The 22,477-nt window shown below is 40.4% G+C and overlaps 3 protein-coding genes across 5 annotated transcripts in view; 2 read left to right on the plus strand and 1 right to left on the minus strand.

The window, feature by feature from the left end:
- Window positions 1-4,184, minus strand: part of ece2a (endothelin converting enzyme 2a) — a 44,965-nt gene extending 40,781 nt beyond the window's left edge. Inside the window, exons 1-2 of one of the 2 annotated variants that reach the window (XM_079452822.1) lie at window positions 4,066-4,184; window positions 3,270-3,433 (exon numbers count right to left, since the gene is read on the minus strand). In XM_079452822.1, the coding sequence (XP_079308948.1) occupies window positions 3,270-3,429 (160 nt within the window). In that variant the 5' untranslated portion in view covers window positions 3,430-3,433; window positions 4,066-4,184. Of the gene's footprint in view, window positions 1-3,269; window positions 3,434-3,510; window positions 3,736-4,065 lie in introns of those variants that run through there. The other variant, XM_079452823.1, reaches the window with a different exon arrangement.
- On the plus strand, window positions 4,182-16,923 carry ncapd2 (non-SMC condensin I complex, subunit D2). Of its 2 annotated transcripts, none has more exons than XM_079452820.1 (32): window positions 4,182-4,354; window positions 4,655-4,774; window positions 4,857-4,932; window positions 5,082-5,140; window positions 5,232-5,407; window positions 5,838-5,983; window positions 6,125-6,252; window positions 6,405-6,528; window positions 6,649-6,796; window positions 7,267-7,464; window positions 7,553-7,687; window positions 10,870-10,957; window positions 11,053-11,263; window positions 11,357-11,475; window positions 12,078-12,278; window positions 12,464-12,638; window positions 12,728-12,812; window positions 12,885-13,021; window positions 13,472-13,604; window positions 13,682-13,757; window positions 13,850-14,053; window positions 14,173-14,333; window positions 14,422-14,530; window positions 14,634-14,757; window positions 14,834-14,989; window positions 15,094-15,271; window positions 15,368-15,462; window positions 15,544-15,624; window positions 15,717-15,900; window positions 16,008-16,164; window positions 16,254-16,364; window positions 16,689-16,923. In XM_079452820.1, exons 2-32 carry the CDS (start codon window positions 4,657-4,659, stop codon window positions 16,766-16,768), a joined length of 4,173 nt encoding a protein of 1,390 aa, XP_079308946.1. In that variant the 5' UTR covers window positions 4,182-4,354; window positions 4,655-4,656; the 3' UTR covers window positions 16,769-16,923. The 2 variants fall into 2 exon arrangements, with proteins under 2 accessions (XP_079308946.1, XP_079308947.1); XM_079452821.1 differs by having other exon boundaries at window positions 4,190-4,354; window positions 13,472-13,598; window positions 16,689-16,921.
- Window positions 16,924-17,281: 358 nt separating this feature from the next.
- On the plus strand, window positions 17,282-21,645 carry acsm3 (acyl-CoA synthetase medium chain family member 3). Its single transcript, XM_079451999.1, has 13 exons — window positions 17,282-17,764; window positions 18,162-18,369; window positions 18,623-18,830; window positions 18,963-19,106; window positions 19,241-19,397; window positions 19,518-19,597; window positions 19,708-19,831; window positions 19,921-20,001; window positions 20,109-20,210; window positions 20,314-20,441; window positions 20,534-20,633; window positions 20,799-20,918; window positions 21,015-21,645. Exons 1-13 carry the CDS (start codon window positions 17,543-17,545, stop codon window positions 21,111-21,113), a joined length of 1,773 nt encoding a protein of 590 aa, XP_079308125.1. The 5' UTR covers window positions 17,282-17,542; the 3' UTR covers window positions 21,114-21,645.
- Window positions 21,646-22,477: the final 832 nt, after the last annotated feature.

Here is a 22,477-nt window from a genome sequence, read left to right on the forward strand (position 1 = left end):
AATGCGACACTTCGATGCAAAACAAAATATACTAGAATGGATCACTTGTTCTTTGTCAAGTCGTTCAATGCTTTATGAAGGTACAGCAGTACACAAGAGAGAAATAGACAAGAGAGGTGTGTGTGTACGGTGGGGACCCTGCTCATGGTGTCGGGCACAAGTGACCACTTTAAAGTCCCCCCCCCCCTTCTCACTGTGTGTTCTTTCCATTCTGTCAGCAATGACTCCAATGAGTTTGCCCGGTGACCGAGTGGAAAAAAGCTCTTGTACAGAGATACTAGAAATACACCTATACACAGATACACAACATTCTAGGACCGCTCTACGTGTCAAATGCCACTGACAGCATATGTGGCGTGCTGTTGATCTCCAAAAAAAATATGAAAAATTATACATCCTTACGATATGAACCACAAAACACATTCACAAAAAATCTAATGAATCTGAGACCACAAAATAATGTTTTTGCATATAACAGAGACATGAAGGGGCAACTATGGCAGGATTTGCTTTCCTGTGGCTCAGTGGTTAGAGCATGGCGCTAACAATAACAAGGTCATGGGTTCGATCCAGGGGAATTGCACATAGTCAGAAACTAGGTGCAAGGTAAGTCGCTTAGGATAAAAGCGCCTGCCAAATGCATATATGTAATTTCATTTTCTCTGTTCAGTATCTCTATCTATAAAGACCATTCAATTGAATTCCCATTGTTTTTCCCAATGCATATAATTTCAAAGCCGCTTTACAGAAAATGATCATCCAGCCTATCTATTGGGATCTGAAAAAAGATTGACAAATAAATCCAAGGTCTGCACATTTTTTCCACCTCAAGTTTCCTTCTGAAATACTGTTGAGTTTCATTGACTTAAATGTGTTTTTGCAACTGTACCTTTTCCTTCCGTACTGCGCCCGTAATATTTTTACATGCAAATTCTTTGTAAATGTATTGGCGTAGTTCACACTATTGTTAATTGAGGCGTGTCAGGCTGCTGAACATTAAATAGGTGTTATAATGCAAACAACGATGCTCCAATGCTAATCTGCGAATGACTATGAATTCATTATCGTGAAGATTTCTGAACGAGCCATTTTAAAGGATTAGTTTTAATTGTTGTTTCAGTAACCATCTGTGGCCCAAACGTAACTTCCGGTAGACCTCTGAAAAGAATCAATAACTGTCGAGTAGTTTAATTTAATTTTATACGATGAATATACAATAAAATAATCATATAAATGAATATCATTACACATTAATTATATAATAAATTGTTATATTACTAGTCAGACCGTTAACTTTGGTTCAGGCCAGTACGTTTGATGAAACGTCTTTAAACATTCTTGACAGACTGCAGAGGGAGCTTTGCATAAGAAGTTTGCAGTACAAAGTGCAATATATGTCATTTCATGTATTATGGTATCTGAACTGCCTCTCCCTATTAAAGAATCTGAGAACGCTTACTTTGGGACTTCCCCTTATCACCCCACAAAACAAACTATTACACAACTGCAGAAACCCAAGACACACACACACACACACACACAGCTTTAATAGGTTGCTCAGGAATCTAAGCAAGTGAATCATGGGTAAGAGAGGACAGTCATGTTGTGGTGCCAGCTGCCAGTCAAAGTGAAAAAATAAAAACCATCCAAATCTGCCTTGATGCATTAGAGGATTTACACAAATATTGCTTAAGAAATCATACATGATGAATAAAAAAACTCACAATACATTAAGAAATGTAAAACTTGCACACTTTTCCTCAGCAACTAGAAAAAAGCAATCCAAGTGGAATAAAACAGAAAAACGGTTTACATTTACTGGGTCAGAGGACACAGGTAAAGCACACAAGAGAAGTGTGCGCGTAGGAACGTATCCTCAACTTTCCTATCACCTCAGCTCTGAAAGGTCACAGAGAGCGTCACTCTTATGATTGTGGGCTGCTGTAGGAACATGATGTGGGTGTGGAAAGGGTGCCCATAAGAGGAGAGACAGCAACAGAGAAATACAAATAATGCAAATATTTTCTTTTGTATTTATTTGTCACAGGCAAATGACACCACAAATAAAGCCACTACGGTCATAATTAATCCCATTATATTTACATAATAACTTGCATTTATACATATTGCGTGTCTCTAAACACTAGAGAGACAACCTACGTTCCGCATTCACAAGCCATCTACCTCCAACCTAACGCTGATACACACATCAAACACTTAATGCACTTTTGTCACAATGAATGGGGGTAGTATGGTAATCGGACTGCGATACAGCCGAACCAGCCCATGGGGGTGCATGCTGGTGTTATTGATTTGAAGAACAGATCTGGAGCTCTGAAAGCATGTCAGGGGTCCACACTCATCCTCATTACAGCACCAGTTGAAAACATAATGTTGTATTCTGCATCCACACATTTATTTCCCATCACTACGCTGCGCCCTAGAGCTGGGCTACAGTACTGTAGTTAGGCAATGAAAAGCAGTTGTTCTCTGTCCCACTGCCAGCTAACGCTCATCACAAAAATCACGTGTATGTATCTTTATTTATTTATTCATTTTTAAACCAATCATTTTATAAAAAAGAAAAAATGTTCAATAAATATTCAGTATCAAAAGATACACAATGCATGCTGACCAGAGAACATGATGAAAGTGTTCTTTATGTATTATATGTACCGTTTCTCTAGGCCTAGGGAAACGAGTAAAGTACTCCAAATGTGAATACCAAAAATTATGCAAAAGAAGAAATTGTTGTAAGGGTCCTTTACCTCCAATACACCACAAATTCACTGACATTGTATGATCAGGCAAAAATGTTTTATATAATTGTATTGTATAAATTAAGTTTATAACGTAGGTATAATATATTATAATTTAATTTATAGTTTGCTTGTTACCTTGGAGTGAACCTGCAACCTGTGTTTTAGTCTAAATGATGTTATGATTTACTCACCTCTCAAGTTGTTCCAAACCTGTTTACATGTGTTTGTTTGGTTGAAAACAAAAAGCAAGATATTTGGAAAAATGTTAGCAGCTGAGATTTCTTGGACAACATTGTCTCAGTTGGAACAATTCGAGATTGAGTAATTCATCCCAAAATTGTTAATTTGGGGTGAACTCACTGTCTCTTTAATTGAGCAAAGACATAAACAGTGGAGCAGCGCCCCCTGCCGCTCACATCTTTAAATCAACTTAACTTTAAATCACCAACGCGCAAATAATATGAATCAATCACACTTACGAGAAGAAAATATAATCGGCTCACTTACCCAATATCAAAATACCTTCTTCCACCCCTACATGCTCTTTGATCAGATGCTCAAATTTGGTAAAATCTCCGAACCACTCGAAACTCTCCTCTGTCCGGTAGCGCTCATTCCAGTAGTCCACGTCTTTATATCTAGCGTTAGAGTCTGGCAAATACTCCATCGTTCTTTATAACAAAAATACAATTTTAAAATCCGTATAGGCTTGTTTTCACATAACTACTGCTTATATTTAAATTGTTACGTTGTTCAGATCTCAGAAGTTGAATGGCCCGACTCCAACTGATCTTTTTTGTCACGCTTCTAGCATAACGTAGTTATACGGCACCGATCTAAACCAGCTAATGCTGAATGTTTTAAACCATATCTGCTCATAATTAAACCATATGTGTATGACACGCTAAAACTAGAAGGAATCTGAACGACCCACACGTGTTTTTCCACCATACACTGTGAAATCCATGACGTCATCCATTCAACACAGTCATGTCAAAATAAAAGTTAATCAAACCCCAGAAGATAAAGGCAGAACGTCGTTGTGCCTTCAAAATGTATTTTGTCTTATTTCTATACATACATATTCTGGTTGTTCAGAAACGGTTGTTCTGAAAAATGTATTGGCAATGCGAAATTGTAAAAAATGGTATGGAAATAAAGTCGAATAAAAAACGTTCCTTAAACAATAACCACTTCTTATCCACACTGTTTTAAATTCGTTTGCTTCCCTAATAGCCCACCAGGAGACTTTCTTTTCAGACTTTCTAATCACACGATTGACCAACATTACTAAAAATCGCACCGTTCGCAGCTTTAAACGGTTCATATGCATACATTGTTATTCTATGACTATGCTCGCTAACGACGATGGTCCTGTAAAGTGTCATCGATTTAACTCAAATATTCAGACTTGACTTTAGACGATTTCCACTGACCGGATACGCGTGAGTGGGGCGGGACGATGACGCACTTCCTTTGGCGCGCTATGTGAAATTCAAAGCTGCGACTCCAACCGTTTAGTAAGCGAAGCCGAGCTCTGCGGATTCACATCTTCAGGATTTTGTCGTAATAAGTTATTTGTCTGCTCAACGGTGGGTTTATATGGCGTTTTATTTTACGTACGTAAATACTGAAGAGGTTTTAGTGATTTTTAACACGTTTGGTGTATCTGTTAAGTTTGAGAGTTAGCCTAGCTTTTAGCTTTCCTTGTTTTGGATCAGCTCATGCAAAAGGTCACCTAACGATACCCAATTGTCGTTATATTTTTGTACTTAATTTAATAGTTTTATATGATTGAAATTCGTTGTTTTTCTATGTGTGTTTGGTTATTTCTAACTGTTTCTATTAGTGTACCTACAAGTCTGTCTTTACAATGTGGTTGTTTTCTGCAGTTATGTCGTGGGATTTTATTGTGCCGATTTGTTTGGATGATCTTGTAAAGTCTGGAGCTGTTAACCAGTATGTGGTTCAAGATGTCTTGTCTGCTAAACAGCTTCCCTCTCACCTCAATAGTGAGTATATTCTCAGATCTTGAACAAGTATAACATTCTTGCATATGTTGATGAAATTTTAATCTTTCTGTTTCTTGTCAAGGTTTCAAAGCAGCACTTAGAAGTCACGGGCCCCTGTGCATCCTCAAGCATTTTGACACAGCGTACAGTGTGCTGCAGTAAGTGTGATCTCCACAAGACACAATAGCTACACGTCAATAAACAATGTTTAAATCAAAAAACGTGTAATAATTAAACTATTTAAGCAGGATAGTAAAAATGAAATCGGATCAAATTTGTGTCCCTTACCTTTTTTGGTCTTTTGTAGACATTGTCGCACAGTGGATGTAGCGGTGAAGGAAGATACCCTTGAACTGCTGATTCAAGGTTTGTGTCTCTTACAAGTGCTTTTTTTCAACTTCAATCCAATCGTTCCAGACCATTTCCCATGACCCATCTGTTCGCTCTCTGTTCTCAGTGGTTAAAGGCCTGTCTGTCTCTCTGCCGACCATCCTCATGTCTGCCTCTCTGTCAGCCGCAGACCGCAAACAACAGCTCAACGCTGTGAAGATGAGTGTCTTTCTTATTTGCAAGATCACGGAGATCCTTGAGAGTGACTCGTATAGGGAGACTATTGTCACAGCACCAAGCAAGGTACATTAAAGTTACAGTTTAAATGTTGGAGAATAGTTGCCCAATGATGAGACTAAGGCAAATACGAGCTGAATGGCTGAGGCGTGGTGTTCTCTAGCTCTCTGATTGGTGGGTAATCTTGGTAGGGCAGCGAAGATTGGCTGCACTGCTGTAAGGGTCCACCAATAGCAATATCAGCTGCCATTCAGAAGAAAATACAATCTTCCTTTAAAAATGGATCATTGGGATGAATCGCAGTTTACAATGTGCGTTGAGTATGTCTGTCTGTGTGCATGTAAATGTGTCAGTTAGCAAAGAGTTGGGCGTCTCGTGGGCCTACCTGCTGTGAATGTTTTCTTTGGTAATCTGAGGGCAACGTTAGATGGTGACAAGCTTGTTGTGTGCTTTACACAAAATCAGACTAAACATTCTGTTTCCGGATCTCTGTTAGGGTCGGAAGAAGGATAAAGCAGCTGGAAAAGGTCTCGCACAGTGGGAAAGTGAGAGAGAGGCGGTTCTTCAGTGTTTGACTCAGCTACTCCAACTGGACATTCGGACACTATGGAGTCTGTCTCTCGTGGAAGAGGAGTTTGTCAGGTAAAAGGCTGTTTTACACCTGGATTTAATCTCTGTAATTGGCGATTCATCTCATTTACACTGGATAGTAAACTGAGGCAGAGGAACATAAGAATGTTTTGATAGTAAGCTGTTCTGTCTTTGCTCATCTGACATCCATAGCTGTGTAACGTGCTGTTGCTACAAGCTCCTGGAAAATCCCACCATAAACCATATGAAGAGCAAATCCACTAGAGATGCCATCATCCACGTCCTAGGAGTCATGGTGAAGAAATACAATCACATGTTGGGTGAGTTCATCCTTGGATGTACTATTCTGATGAACTGTCGTATAAAAGCCATATAACACTTTTACAGGTTTTTGCCTTAAAATGACATGCACCGTGCACACATAGCCCTGAATATATTGCTGTATACTAAGACTTGTGTTTGTGTTGCGCAGGAGCATGTGTGAAAGTGATTCAGCTCCTGCAGCACTTTGAGCAACTGGCGTCAGTGTGTGCTCAGGCTGTGTCGGCTTGGAGCTCAGAATATGGAGTTAAATCTATTGTTGGAGAGATCATGAGGTAAGGACAACAGTCGTATTAAATAAACTCTACTGCTACAGAGAATGCTGATCTGGATATGCGTGTGTGTGTGTGTGTGTTTGCTGGAACGCTCACCGTTCTTGTGGTTGTGGGTTTCAGAGAAATTGGTCAGAAGTCGAGTGAGGAGCTAGCCAGAGAAGGTTCAGGTGTGAAGGCTTTCTCAAGCTTTCTGTCTGAACTCAGCACTCTGGTACCTGATGCCATGATCCCCAACATCAGTGTTCTGTTGACACACCTGGAGGGAGAGGTAAATACAGTTTCGATCATGCACTGAGGGCAGTTTCTGGTACGACCTGCAGTCAGGTGTTAGTGCTATGAAACTTGTGTGTGTATAACACAAATATCAGTGCCCTGTGATGAGACCAAGGCGAATATGAGCCCACTGATTTAGAGGCTGAGCTCTCCTGTGCTCCCATTGGCTGGTAATCTTGGCTGGACAGAGGAGATTTGCTGTTCTGCTGTAAGGGCTTGCCTACATTCAACTAGCTTGTCCCTCTTTCTATCCTTCAAAGAAATGGAGGAGATAGAGAAGGGGAGCTCACAGTGTGTATGTGTGTGTTTGTGAAGGGTCACGGGTTGAGTCTCGGTTCTCTGGAAAAAATCTATGGGCATTGAGCTCTCTCTTTGGTAATCTGAGGGCAAACCCAAATGTTAACGTAGTTTCTAGAGAACTTTGTTCTTTGTCTGGTACTTAAAATATTGCATCCCTATGCACAGAGTCCAAGTTTACGTGTGGCCGTGTGTGAGGTTCTGGGTGAGGTCTTGGTGCGGGTTCTTACCGGCGATAAGCTCGATGATTCAGCTCGTGGGGACAGAGACAGATTCCTGGACACGCTGCAGGAGCACATCCATGATGCACACTCACACGTCAGAGCTCGTGTGTTGCAGGTCTACACGCGTATCGTCAACAGCAAGGTGTTTGGTTATGTTCATCTATCTACGTTTATTTATTAAATGCTGTATGTTTATGGATAGATTCTTAAACATAATTCTGTTCTATTAGGCTTTGCCGCTGTGCAGGTACACTGAGGTTATGGAGCTGACTGTTGGTCGCCTTGGCGATAAATCAGTCAATGTGTGTAAGAGTGCCATCCAGCTGCTGGCTGCCTTCATTGCTCACAACCCTTACAGCTGCAAGGTACACATTCACAACTTGACAGTCTAAACACACAGTCTGTTTACAGCGCTTACAACATTTTGTCTACCCAAAGGCATATTAAAGACAGTTCACCCAAAAACTGTCATAAATTCTCACTCTCTAGTTGTTACAAATCTGTATACATTTATTTTTGGATGAACACGGGTACCCCATTCACACCGACCGCTGATCCCAGAAAATTGCCAAAACAATGCCTGAGTGACTTCTGTATAAACGCATCCCAGATTGATCCGAACAGTGAACCCGGAAAGGGGACCTAGTAACATTTGCAGGATCAGTCCCGCAAAACACCTTATGTGAACAAAAGGCAGAAACAATAGCGTAAAAGCTGTCTAGTGATGACATGCATCAATAATAAATCGTGAATAATTTAGCTATGTAAACAAATATAGTTAAGTGAGGGATTTTTGTTTGTTAGTAAATCGAAAACACTTAAAATAGGCCAACCATTTGTCTAGCTAAATCATGGATGAATGCAAGAGTCCTAATCACCAAACTTAAGGTCAAATGTGAGAATAGCGTTGTCTGCTTCTAAACGCAGTTTATACTTGAAATTACTTTTATCAAAACTATTAACACAAAATACACAGTGCTTCAATAAACTTGATCACTTACCAACCTTTAAAACTCAGCTGTGTGCCCCTTTAGTGCTGCGCAGCAGAGCAGCCGACGAGTTTCTGCGCAGACACTATTAACCGACTAATTCCTGGACATTTATGTGCTTGTTTTTCTCAACTAAACATTGTGAACAATTTAAACATGGTTTTTATAGCATTATGTGCAATACGCTTTATTAACAGGTTTTTCCATTCGATCTGAGTGAGCTCTTTCAAAATGGTTACAAAATGTAAATGCTAAAAAACTTTCCTCAAACTTGGTTTTAAAATCCGCTAAACTTTTTTTAAACTCACATTTTTGTACAACATATTCCTGAAAAATGATTATATCGTGCCTTTTGTATTGTATTAGGCTATGTTGCCAAACACAGGCTCATTTTAACTTTGCAGAATTCCGTTATATTTTTTCATAAAAAATGTAAAATCAGCGTAAATTTACACTGAACAATGCTGAAAATGTACTTTTAAAATTTGTTTTCATAAGACATTTTTTATTTAGATTGATCTAGTTGTGCTATAGCCTTGTTCTTTGTTCTGTATTTACCAATACAAATATAAATATATTTTGTTTAAAAATTTACGTCTTTTGTCATTTTCTAATGGCAACAATATAGCCTACAGAATACAACCAAAAAATAGAGCGATTATTTGGTACTAAATAAAGCCTGTAATAATAACAAATCGTGCTATTTAGCCACCTAAAAACACAGCAAGGAAGTATCTTTCCTGTAACAACCCTATTTTCACGACAAAAAAATGCACAACACATTACATTGCAGTATAGTACGCCAGGTGTCTTTACGAGATCTTCACGGTATGTGTGTGATTCATGCACAGATTCCAGAAAATCACCGGCAGTGTGAATGAACAAAATCGAACAATCCCGGGACAAATTTCTGCACACATTTTCTGTTTATTTTCCAGGAAACCTATGTGTGAAAAGGCCTAACAGTAATTAGAAAGCAATCCTGTCCTTGTCAATGGAAATGAACATCAGCTTGTTCAGCCCCAACTGACTCCGAATAAAAGAGTGTCTCATTACCAAGGTGTTATCTCATAATGGGTAAAAGTGCTCTCTCAAGTCCTTACTGTTGCGAAACATTCTGATGGCATTGGTTATAGAAGGATTTCTAAACTTCTGAATGTTCCAGTGAGCACTGTCGGGGCCATAATCCATAAGTGGAAAGAACATAATTTCAACATAAACCAAACAAGACCAGGTGCTCCTCACAAGATTTCTGACAGAGGTTGCAAAAGGGATTATCAGAAGAGTGGTCCAATGGCCAAGGACCACTTGTGGAGAACTTCAGAAAGACCTGGAATTAACAGGTACAATTGTTTCAAAGAAAACAATATGTAACACACTCAACCGCAGTGGCCGGTATGCACGCTCCCCACGCAAGACTCCATTGCTGAAGAAAAAACATGTTGAAGCTCGTTTAAAGTCTGCTGCACAGCATTTAGACAAGCCTGTGACATACTTGGAGAATATAGACTGGTCAGATGAGACCATAATTGAACTCTTTGGATGCCATAAACCATTTTTGGAGGTCAAATGGCACTGCACATCACCCCAAAAACACCATACCCACAGTGACGTGTGGAGGTGCGAACATCATGGTGTGGGGTCTTTCAGCATACGGCACTGGCAAACTTTATATAACTGAGGGCAGGATGAATGGAAAAATTTACAGAGACATTCTTGATAAATTCAAAAAAATTCATTTTAGTAAGCATGTGCAGTACTTTTTCCCCGTCTCATTCCATTTTATTATACATAACTTAATTTGTGAATTTATTTGTTTTCTTTTCTTTGTGTGTATGGATTATTTGGGATGTTAATGCCCCTTGAGAAATATATTTACTGTGAAAAATTGTGACATATTTTAGCAGCTGTATATTTAGCTCAATCACGTTGGGCTAGCCTACCTTGCGTTCTTGTGCCTCATTCCTCATTGTTGTTCTGCATTTACAAATAAAATATATAAATGAAAAGGTTTATAATTGACGTCTTTGTCATTTGGAAAAAACACAATAAATGCTGACTTATAACCACAAAAAGAGTTAATAAGGCCTATTTGGTACTAAATAAAGGAATGCAGTAGTAATAACAAATTGCACTATTTAGCCACCTAAAAACACAGCAAAGAAGTATCTTTCACCGTGATCAGACCTATTTTCACTAGAAAAAAATGCAAATTGCAGTATATTGCGCCATGTGCCTATAAATGCATGCACAGTTTCCTGAAAATCACAATGAACAAAATCTTAACGATCCTGACTCAGAAAATGTGTCCAGGAATTTGTGTATTTTCAAGGATCTCTGTGTGAAAAAGTCTAGAGAAAGATATTGTTTGCTTGCAACAGTTCTTGGATCCCATTGACTACAATAGTAGGAAAAATTACGATTGTAGTCAAAAGTGCCCCGGAACTGTTTGCTTTCCTACGTTCTTCAAAATATCTTTCTCCGTGTTCATCCGAACAAACTGTCCCTTTAATGATATTTCCAAATTATGTTATTCTTCTCAATTTTTGAATTTTTAGTTGAGCAGTGTGGACCTGAGGAAGCCACTGGAAAAGGAGATGGCCAAACTAAAAGAGATGAGAGAAACCATGAGAGAACAAGAGCCTGGTAAGCATCTCTTTTTAGTGGAATCATCTTACGGTTACATTCTCTCTAAGACCTAAAACACCGTCATCTGTAAAGTTGAAAATCTCGGTTTGTAGTTGCAGTGATCACTGCAGCTGATCTTTGGGATGCGATGAAGCCTGAGGTGGAAATGACCGTGAAAGCTCAGCTTGAGCCCAGCCGTGAGGAAGAGAGAGATGATGAAGATGATGAAGATGATGAAGAAGAAGAGACAGGTGGAGACGAAGAAAGAGGCGACAGAGACACTGCTGTCCAAATAGCACAGTTCCTCCGAGATAACAAATACAGGTACTGAGTGCAAGTGTGGGAGTACACACAAATAAGTGTTCATCTCTTTACTTGGCTGTGGTGTTAAACTTGTGTGTTTTTGTGTGTGTATAGGCAGGCAGTTTCCCTGTGTGTACGGGCTCATTCTCTGTTCCACGAGTCTCCATTCTTCTCCGCTCTGGCTAACCTGAACACAGAATCCCTGATAAACACACTTGCATCACTATTCAAGGGTAATCAAAAGAAACACTGCTTTAATGTGTCTTGGCACAGGTTTTTGTTAGGTGTACAGTCAATGCTTGATGCCATCTGTTCACTCGCAAATTTAAAAAGAGAATGCTTCATTCTAGGATATGTCTTAAAACAGAAGTTTTCATTGGCATTTGGACTTATTGAGCGCTTTTCTACCATCGGGCCGAACAATTCTAAGCACGATTTGGAACTGTTAGTGATGTTTCCACATGAGCCTGTTTTGACACGGCGCGATTCCAAAATCCTGCATAGAGAATATGCGTGCAGAAAGATTATAGCTCAGTCTTTTGTGTTACCAAGGCAGAGTTTTACACGTTTGTTTACATTCTGAAGGTTTCTGTTATCACCCCTGTGGTGGAAATTTTAACTATTTAGGTACCGGATCAGCACGGAGTGGAAAGATTAAGCAATGAGTACGATTCTGCGCGATTGTGTAAAAGCGCTCATTTATTTACCATTGTTTATTTTTAGCATTTTACGTTTAAATTTACTGTTAAGCTGAAATTTACATTTAAAGGTTGGCTTTTGGTTAGTCAGGCACCTTGCTTTTTGTCTGGACTGACACCTCTTTCTCTCCTCACAGGCCCAGAGCATGAGACACCTGAGGCAGATGCGGATGATGCTCCACCCACCCCACAGAAAGAAGCAACGGAGGGAAGAGAGAGTGAACTGAAGAAGCAGGAGATGTTGGTTCAGTATTTGAAAGACACAGAGAGCTTCGCACTACAGGTGGAAAGAGCCATCGCTGTCATTAACAATATGCTATACTGGAAAACTACTACAGGTAATTGCTATCATGAATCATTTATGGGTAACCAATTTAACTACGTTTTTTTAAAGTAAATTTTTCATAATCTGGACATTTGTGCACACTTGGTTGAATAATAAAGGAGACATTAATTGACAAATGCAGTTAATAAACATAAAAATTTAAAATGGTATCCTGTCTGAATGGTCTCTTTCTCTCAGTGGTCCAGGAGGCTGTGCAGTTTTGCGTCACAGCGTTTGAGTTTAGTGTTGCCGACTCTGTGTGTGGGGTCAGAAAGATGCTGCCGCTGGTCTGGTCCACTGACGTTGCCGTCAAAGATGCTATCATTCAAGCCTACAGACGCCTATACCTCAACCCCCACGGTGACAGCACCAGGTACACCTCGGTGCTTTCCTCAAGGCTAAAGAAACACCTTAATCTTGATTCTATTGTAGTTCATAACATTTAGTTTGCTTGTTCATCAGAGCCAAGGCTCAGACTCTAGTGGACAGTCTGTCAGAACTGATGGTCGACGCTTCATTAGGGACCGTTCAGTGTCTGGAGGAGATTGTGAGTGTCTATCCCCTCATACGAGCCACTTAAACACTTCCTTGCTTTGACATAGTGTTAATTGTTGTGCAGGTGCAAGAGTTTTTCAGTACTGAGAGCGCCCTGCAGACTTCAGTCGTGCAGGTTCTGTGGGAGAGATTCTCTGGTAAGCGAGAGACTGCACCACTTCACAGGAGAGCTGCGGTGCTTCTGCTGGGCATGGCAGCACGGTGAGACACTTCAGGTTCTTGACATTGCTGCTCAAACTGCAGCTTATTTATAGTCTTGTAGGATTGTTTTGCCCAATGATGAGACCAAGGCGAATGTGATCACACTGGTTAAGATCCTGAGTTCTCCTGTTTTCCTATTGGCCGGTAATCTTGGCTGGGCAGTGGAGATTTGCTGCTTTGCTGTAAGGGCCTGCCTATATTAAACAAAGCCCCTCCCAATGTCTTATCCCCAAAGAAATGCAGGAGAGAGAGATGGGAAGGGTGTTCAGTGTGTGTGTGTGTGTGTGTGTGTGTGTGTGTGCGTGCGGATACAAGACGTGACTCAGTTATCTATAATATCCAGTGGCCTGTGAACTGCTTCTTTAATAATCTGAGGGCACTCTTGTTCATGTTTCTTAAAATGATAAGATGATAGATGAAGTCCTAACTCTCATGTGTTTGTTTCTGTAGCGCTGAGAGAGAAGTGGTTCTCAGTAATTTGGACACGCTTTGTTCTGTCGCTCTTGGAGAGAAGGTTGCAGAAGATTATCTCCTGGCTCGGGACACACTCATCACCATTGCTAACATAACTGATCATGTGAGGGTAGGTATACAACCACATACACTCATCTCACAGGTATAATATACTGGTAGTGAATGTATTCTTGTTTTCTATGTTAGCAATCCAAAGGCACCCCGTTTAGGCTTCCTGTGGACCATCATCTTTTCAGCCGGCTGTCACAGGCCATTGCTGATGGTATGTGCTTTTACATTTCAGCCCATCTTTCATTATCTGCTTTCTTTAAGTTACACCTTTTGTTCCTATAAGTTGTACCACTTGATCAACAGGAGTGGTACAGTCCGATCCACACTGGCAGACCTTCATGGAACAGGCTGTTCGTCTCATCTACTTCCTGGCTGAATCTCCGGACCAATTGTGCTCCCGCCTACTTCAGCGGTCTGCTCGTCTCCTATTGGAGCAGGTCACAGATGGTGTAGAGCCCAACCAATCACAAGTGCAGGAAGCTGGGTCTCAGAGCACTGAAGAGCAAGGTAGGGTTGGCACAGTCTTATATGATATGTATTGATATATACGATACATATAGATTCGATATATATATACATATAGAATCTTCTGATACCGAGCTCATCCTGATATTTTCTTGCTCTAGTGAGTTGTTCGAGTCTGGCCCAGGTGTTGTCTTTCTGTGGAGCTGTGGCCTTCTGGCAAATATTTCACCTTGAGAGAAGCATTAGCGCCGAGCTGCGCAGAAGAAGAGGAGAGAGAGAAGAGATGGAGGAGACTGAGAAAGGCCCTGCCAGCAAGTCAAAGGTTTGTGAACTGAGGCCTTGTTTTCTCCATGGTTACATTTCAGTGCTGCACTGTGCAATGTTGAACTAATTTCCATATTGTTTGGTAGGAGGCCAATGACAGTTGTGTGGAGGAGGAGCTTGGGTTGGTGGGTGCCTCTGCTGAGGACACCGAGGCAGAGTTTATCCGTAAGATCTGCGAAACAGAGTTACTTTCTGGTGAGTTTATAGTTTTTGAAGCGTTTATTGAACATTTTCTTATGATAGTGTTAATTTATCTCTGCTCCAAACTCTGACCTGATTCATGTTTTTCTTTCTGTAGAAGGGAACATGCTGAGTGCATTTCTGCCCCTGGTGGTGAAGGTTTGCAGCTCTCCAGGCAGATATTCTCATCCGCAACTCACCACTGCTGCCTGCCTGGCTCTGTCTCAGTACATGATGATCAGGTATTTTAACACTCGCGCAAACAGCATGCCTTCTGTTTCTGTAGCTGTGGGTGTTGACATTTGTGTGTTTCTCCAGTCCAGCTGTTTGTAAAGACAACATCCGTCTGCTGTTCACCGTACTGGAGAAATCTCCACTTCCAGTCGTCAGAGCCAACACCATTGTCGCTCTTGGTGACCTAACAGTCCGATTCCCCAACATCCTGGAACCATGGACACCCAACCTTTATGCCAGGTAGCCAAAAGAGCTCACATTTTTTTTTACTGAATATAATGTCAGTTTAGCCCACTTCATATTACTTGAACCACACATTTCATAATCACTGTGTTTGTCTTCAGGCTGAGTGATGAGAAAGCATCTGTGCGTCTGACCGCCATCACAGTTCTGACCCAGTTGGTACTGAAGGATGTGATGAAGGTCAAAGGTCAGGTCAGTGAGGTAGCCGTGCTCCTGCTGGACCCCGAGCCCCACATCGCCAGCCTCGCTCTTAACTTCTTTAATGAACTCTCTGCGAAGGTAAGTGTCTCTCATCATTACTTTATTCCAAACTATTCCTCTTGTGAAGCATTCGTATGAGTGTGACAGAAATTAAAATTATCTTGTTAATTCAAGGACAACGCCATCTACAACCTGCTGCCAGACATCATCAGCCGATTATCTAATCCTGAGAGGGGGATAAAGGAGGAAGACTTCAACACCATCATGAAGTGAGAAATCATTTATGTATCTACTGCAAAGTTTTGCTAAAATTACAGATTCAAAGCATAAACACACTATTTTTATCTCAGGCAACTCTTCTCCTACATCACCAAGGAGAGACAGACAGAGAGTTTGGTGGAGAAGCTCTGTCAGCGGTTCAGGACTGCAAAGTGAGTGAGACACACTTTGCATATAGAAACTTGCCAAACAAGTGCAAAATGAAAACGACACGATCGTGACAAGCAAATGTTATTGTCTGCAGGACGGAGCGTCAGTGGGCAGATCTGGCCGTGTCTCTGTCTCTGTTGTCAGTGTGCGAGCGAGGTTTTAAAAAGTTGCAGGAATGCTGGGATTGTTACAGTGATAAACTCACAGAGCCTGGAGTCTATCAGCCCCTCCTCTCCATCATGGCCAAGCTCCGCCGCAGAGCCAAACCGCAGTTCAAAGTACGGCATTGTGGCATCTTATTCAGTCTCAGCTTAATGTGTATATGCATGGCCAGAGGTGACTTTGTGACTGTATTTCTGGTAAAAGTTTTGTGTTGCGTACACAGGCGCAGGTTGAAGACTTTGAGAAGCGTTTGACGGCAGTTCACACTAAAGGGCTGGAGAATGTTGAGGGTGAAGAGAGCGAACTGCAGAAGGGAGGCACCGAGAACCAAAACTTCCAAACACCGCAGACACAAAAGAATAAACGCAAAACCACACGAGGTGATGATCAAAGCGAATTAGTTCCCGTAAATAAGAAATCAATTAATCTTTTTAATTAAAATTTGTCTTATTGTGTCTCCATCCTTAAGGTCGTGGTAAACCTAAATTAGATGACAGTGATCTTGTGACCCCAAAAACAACTCGCTCACGTCCAAAGCCTGTCATAACCTTCAGCAGTGATGAAGAGGAGCAAGAAGAGGGTCCGTCTTTTTTACACATTTATCTCTTTGTGGAGTATATTTTCTAACAATAATATTGATCCCAAGACCTATTTAATAGGTGTCCCAATTAAAAAATGTAAAACAGAAATTCTTTGACTGCATGGGTCAAATTTTGGAACATAGAACGGGTGTTGTCAGGTCCCGATATCAGAAATTAAGGTGATCCGGTTGCCTCGTTGATTGTTATTCCTAAATAGTTTGTTTTCCATTGCACCTTATTTTGCTCAATTCTCTTGTGAAAAACGTAACTCGAAGGCAATGGAGTTGATCAATGATTTTCTCTGTTGTGATTGGTTATTTCAGATGCTGTCATGGCTGAAAGCGAGACTCCTAAAGTAACTACGCCCATTGCCCGCACACGACGCACTCGACTCAGACACTGAGAGCACTCTTCGGTTTTCTTTGTTTTTAATGTATTGTCTTTTTATGCATTTAACATGATTTAAGCCTTTTTTTTTAGTCAATGTTGTCTTTTTAAATGTTATAGTTGCCTTGTCATCTTAATTGTTTTTTAATAAAAGAGGTTTTAAACCACTAGAAGTGACTGATTTTTTTTGTCTTCACATTTAACTAGTCAAAAATTGCCTTAGTTAGACCAGTTCATGTTTGTTAACATTAATGTCAATAGGGTTGTGTAAGGATTAATTGTAGGGTAATAGATTTGAACACCTGCAATAGTCTGTGACCTCTTCACTAATACAGTAAAATAAACCTTGTAATTTGGTTTGACAACTCCAAGTAGGTAAAAAAACTAGATACCGGATACACATTTTAAGTTAAGTGTCACTGATGTTAATCCTTATTTACAAAGGCTTGTATTTAGAAAAGTGATTTACAGATGGGACTTTAGTTTTGTAAGTAGATGTTTTTCTCATGAAAACCAACAGATGAACTTCACGGAGCTGAACTGCTGCGGTTGAGCTTTTGGACACGCCTTTATTTCTCCTACAGGAATGTATAGAACATACTCGCATTTCGAAATGCTTTTGCCGCAAAAGTTTTAACGTAAAGATCAATCCCGAGATTCTTGAAGGGTCAGACTCCGAACAACAGTTTCTGGTCCCTCTGTGAGTTCATCTGTATCCAGTTTTGTAGTTCAAGAGAAAACTCAAAGCTAAACTTGACATCGCTCATTCCAGCGTTAGAAATCTGCGATAATGTATCGGATTGCATGTCGTCGGGCTCTTTTAGACCAAAGCCTGACAAGCGTTTGCAGGAATGAAGTGTTTTGGCGCGGGCTGCTAACCTCCAGATCTAAGTACACAGTACCGAAAAACTACATCGATTATGAGAGCATGACACGGAGCTACAGACCTCAAGTTCCTCTGCATTATAATTTCGCTAAAGACGCGCTCGAGCAGTGGGAAACGAAGGAGAAGGTAATAACATATGGGACTAGCGCGTTTAACTGACGTTAAAGTTGTCCTGGTTTGTCTTTGTACTCCAACCAAAAAATGTAAGACCTAACATGTCTGTTGTTGATGTACATTTTGTAACGAAGTTATGTGACAGAATATTTTGAAATGTACATTAATTATTAGAAAACTGGAGCGTTACACTCATGGGTGGAACTACACGTGTAGTCACGCCCCCGTTCTGCAGGCCATGTGCGCTTTATAAATCCTTTAAAACAATATTGATTTCCTTTTGTTCACGCTGTTGGAGCTATTCAAATGAATGTGAAGTATGACTTTTTATTCATTTATATGGCATTTTGTTATTTAACATTACAAGCGTTTGTTGAAGCGTTGCATTGTCACATTGTCATCTCTCTAGAATGGACAGAGGTCTTCTCTTCCAGCTCTGTGGTGGGTCAATGACATTGAGGAGGTCAGATGGAGTTTTGAGGAGCTGGGCTTTCACTCCAGAAGACTGGCAAATGTTCTGTGTCAGGTGTGCGGTTTGGAAAGAGGGGATCGCGTCTTTCTCATTTTACCCAGAGTTCCAGAGTGGTGGTTGGTCAATGTGGCGTGTATTAGAACCGGTACGGGCTTGCCTGCTCAAATACATTTGATATCCGTATGCCAGAGATGCTTCATTATCCTTTTGTCTTGTTTTCTTTCTCATTGACTGTTACAGTAAAATATTCAGATGTTATAATGTCACCCTGCAGAAAAGAAAACGGCTTAATAACCAAACGGCCCTGGGAGTTCACGGTTTCCGGTTGTGTTTTTCATCTAATACGTCGTTGAATCCAATTCTGTTGTTATTCAGCGTGGTCTTGTGTCATCACCCAGGTACAGTTCTTATCCCTGGCACCTCTCAGCTCACGGCTCGAGATATCCGCCACAGACTGCAGTCCTCAGGGGCCAAGTGTGTGATCACGGATGAAACCTTGGCTCCGCTTCTGGACTCAGTGGCTTCGGAGTGCCCGTCTCTCAGAACCAAGCTTCTGCTATCCCACAGTGCCAGACACGACTGGGGCAACATGACACAACTGATGGGGTGAGTGAAGCACAGGAAGAGGCAGATACGCATGTGCTGTGAGCAGGTTACTTCAGAAAATGTCGTTCTGGTAACATAATTTAATTAAACGAGAGTCCATTATTAAGATCAAGCATTATGTTTGTGCGATAGAACAGTGTCAGATGAGCACGTTTGCGTGAACACCAGGAGCGAGGAGCCCATGACTATTTTCTTTACCAGCGGCACAACCGGATCTCCTAAAATGACCCAACACAGCCACTGTAGTTTTGGCCTTGGGCTTACAGTGAACGGCAGGTTTGAGTGTTGATAGTTTTGAATGTTTTAATCTTAAATGATGAATAGCTGAAATTAAAAGGACAAATGTGTATATTTGAGTATATATATATAATATAAGTATTACTGTATTTAACTTTAGTGTTTATTTGAAGATACTGGCTGGATCTTACGGAACGAGATGTTTTCTGGAACACGTCAGACACAGGTTGGGCCAAATCAGCATGGAGCAGCGTGTTTGCTCCATGGATCCAGGGAGCGTGTGTGTTTGTTCACCACATGTCACGATTTGACACCAGTGTAGTTCTAAAGGTACTTGAAGATCACATGTCCATTCCTAATACATTTATAAAGAAGTGCTCGTGTTTTCTACAATCACTTCACTCTTCTATTTGCTGGGTAATTGCAATGGATATTTTGACGTCTTGAAAGACTTTGTCCAGGTATCCCATCACCACCTTCTGCACGGCACCAACAGCCTATCGAATGCTTGTACTGGAGGACAAATCCAGGTAACCAGGAACCTGTGTGCTCTGGTGTTCCCGCTTCTTAGTTCATCTTATGAAGTATCTTGATTTTATAATTTAGCTTTGATCTTCATTGTATCTGTGCTTTCTGACAGGTTTCGGCTCCAGGCGCTTGAACACTGTCTGTGTGCGGGGGAGCCCATAAACCCTGAGGTGATGTGGAAGTGGAAGGAGCTCACGGGACTACACATCTATGAAGGATATGGACAGACGGAGACCGTAAGATTGATATAAATTTGTATCTCCATTCATGTAGCCTCTATTTCATGTTAGACATCGATCATAGTGAAGAATTGCTTTCCATTCAGGTTTTAATAGCAGGCACATTTAAAAGCATGAAGATCAAACCTGGGTCTTTTGGGAAGGCGGCACCTGGATATGACGTTCAGGTTTGAAAACAGCAATTCTTGTGTTTTTCAGTTGAATTAAAGGAAATTTCTTGCTTCAAATACTTCCCGCGAAGTGATTTATAAAAAAAAAATTGTATTGGTTGAAGGTGGTTGATGAAGAGGGCATCGTCGTACCACAAGGACAGGAGGGAAACCTGGCCATTAGAGTTAAACCACACAGACCTTTTTCTCTCTTTACAGAGTATACGGTACTACTGTTTTCTTGTGATGTCACTTTACTACACAAACAGTGTTGCTCAGTTTTAACATCCTTTAAATGAATTAAGTTTTGTCTCGCCATTCTTGCTGTAGGGGGAACCAGAGCGCACAGCAGAATGTTTCCGTGGTGACTTTTACCTGACAGGTGACAGAGGAATGATGGACGATGAAGGATACCTGTGGTTCGTTGGCAGAGCTGATGATGTCATTCTCTCTGCGGGGTACCAAATTCTAATCGAATAATGATGATGTCAATGATGATCATTTGTTCTAAATGATGTTTAACCTTATATTCTCGAATTGTCTGTCTCAGGTATCGCATCGGCCCATTTGAGGTGGAAAACGCTCTGATAGAACATGCAGCTGTCGCAGAATCTGCCGTGGTCAGCAGCCCTGATCCGGTTCGAGGAGAGGTACCAAAACCAACACAATACTGATTCCTGCCCATTAATATTACTGAAGTGTTGACATGGCCGTTGCAATCTTGATGTTACTAAGGTCTAGAAAACGATTGAATATCGTAATCAATACTGTAATAAAAATGATGTAAGTGATTTTAGTTCTGCTTTGTGTTTAAGGTGGTGAAGGCATTCGTAGTTCTCACAGCAGCTTTTAAAAAGAGGAACGAAAAAGAACTGATCCAGGAACTGCAAATGCATGTGAAGAGTGTCACAGCACCCTACAAATATCCACGCAAGGTAACTCATTTCACTGTCAGAAATCAAAGTTTCAATCAATACATACAGATGTATATTAATTTTTATATTCATACGTGTTATTAATTCACTTGTCAGATTGAGTTTGTGGATCATCTGCCCAAGACAGTAAGCGGGAAAATAAGGCGTGTGGAGTTAAGAAAAAAGGAATGGGAACAAAAGACAAGCTTAAACTGAAAATGCTATCAGAATATTCTCACATCATTCCACCTTAACATATGTAATAGTCCAAGTGTCTTCCAACGTTCACAAAAGTATCAACGGTTGCACATTTGTTGATATGCGTATGCGTATTCATTTATATTTTGACAGAGAGAGCTCTCAAAATGTTTCCTCCATACGGTGGGGTTGTCAGCTATGATCAGGGTTTGTGTTTGTATTACAATTTCTTAAACGACATGAATCTTACCTTTATGGCAAATGTCTACACTCGTCTGATAGCAAAAGTTTGAGTCCTTCTGCTTACCTGCAGGGGGAAACATTTAATAACTGTGAACTCCATCCCAGAACACACTATTTATTTCAAATGCAATATACCTTTAACAAGTTTGATGGTTTAATAATGCTCCTACCTCATGTTTATTCAATTTTAAGCACAAGACTGGGAGGCCAAATATGACTGTTTTTGTTTATTTTTTTAAACGATACATCATCTCCATTATAAATGTGAATCATTAAGGTAACAAAGAAGTAAACGTTTAAATCAGTGCAAGCATCTCTTTTTATTCATTATGATGAAGGCAAGCATAACATGGAGGAGGACACAGAATCTCCATGCGTAAAAAGGAAGATTTTTGATGGAGGCTGTTGCGCACGTCACGTGCATAGCGAATTAAGCAGGGCGCACTGGCGCTCACATTTGCCAGCAATATTTAGGGGCGGTCCCATATATACTGAATAATTATATCAGGCAAACTATGCCTTATATGTATTTTTGTAATGACATGTAAGCAAAAAAGGTCGGTAAATTAGTCTCGACCAAAAATGGAAAACTGCTGAAACTTTTGTCAAGGAAGATGGAAAACCAGATCCGAGTGTCATTTGGTTTTGCCTTCTCTAGATTTCAGTACAGAAGTTTAGCAATGAAAAAACTGATCCTGAAAACGTTTCATGCCATATTAAATTAATGGGTTATTTTTTTTAAATGAAACTTTAAAACCTCGAATGATACCTCAGAATAGCATGAATGGGTTTATAAAGATCTTTTCCAAAGCACATTAAACATTAATGATTTGTTTTTCCACATTATTATTAGTATTATAATGAAATAACTGGTATTACACATTGTAGTGTGAAAAGTCACAAAATAAGTGAAAAGTTGCATTGAAATTTTTCTGCACGGAAATTTTGTTTTTTGGTATCTGACATTTTCAGTCAAAATGTCCTTGAGCAGGCAAGCAAGGTTGTGGAAAACCTGACTCGCATTCAATCCCGCACGACTTGTTTCAAAAGCATCCTGTGTGCTAGGCAAGTAAATCAGATTTTTTGTACAAAAAACCTTAATGAGTAGCCTATTTATGAGAAGTTCTTTAGAGTTTATA

Source organism: Barbatula barbatula (genome assembly GCF_947034865.1).
Source record: "Barbatula barbatula genome assembly, chromosome: 3".
NCBI classification, from domain to species: Eukaryota; Metazoa; Chordata; class Actinopteri; order Cypriniformes; family Nemacheilidae; genus Barbatula; species Barbatula barbatula.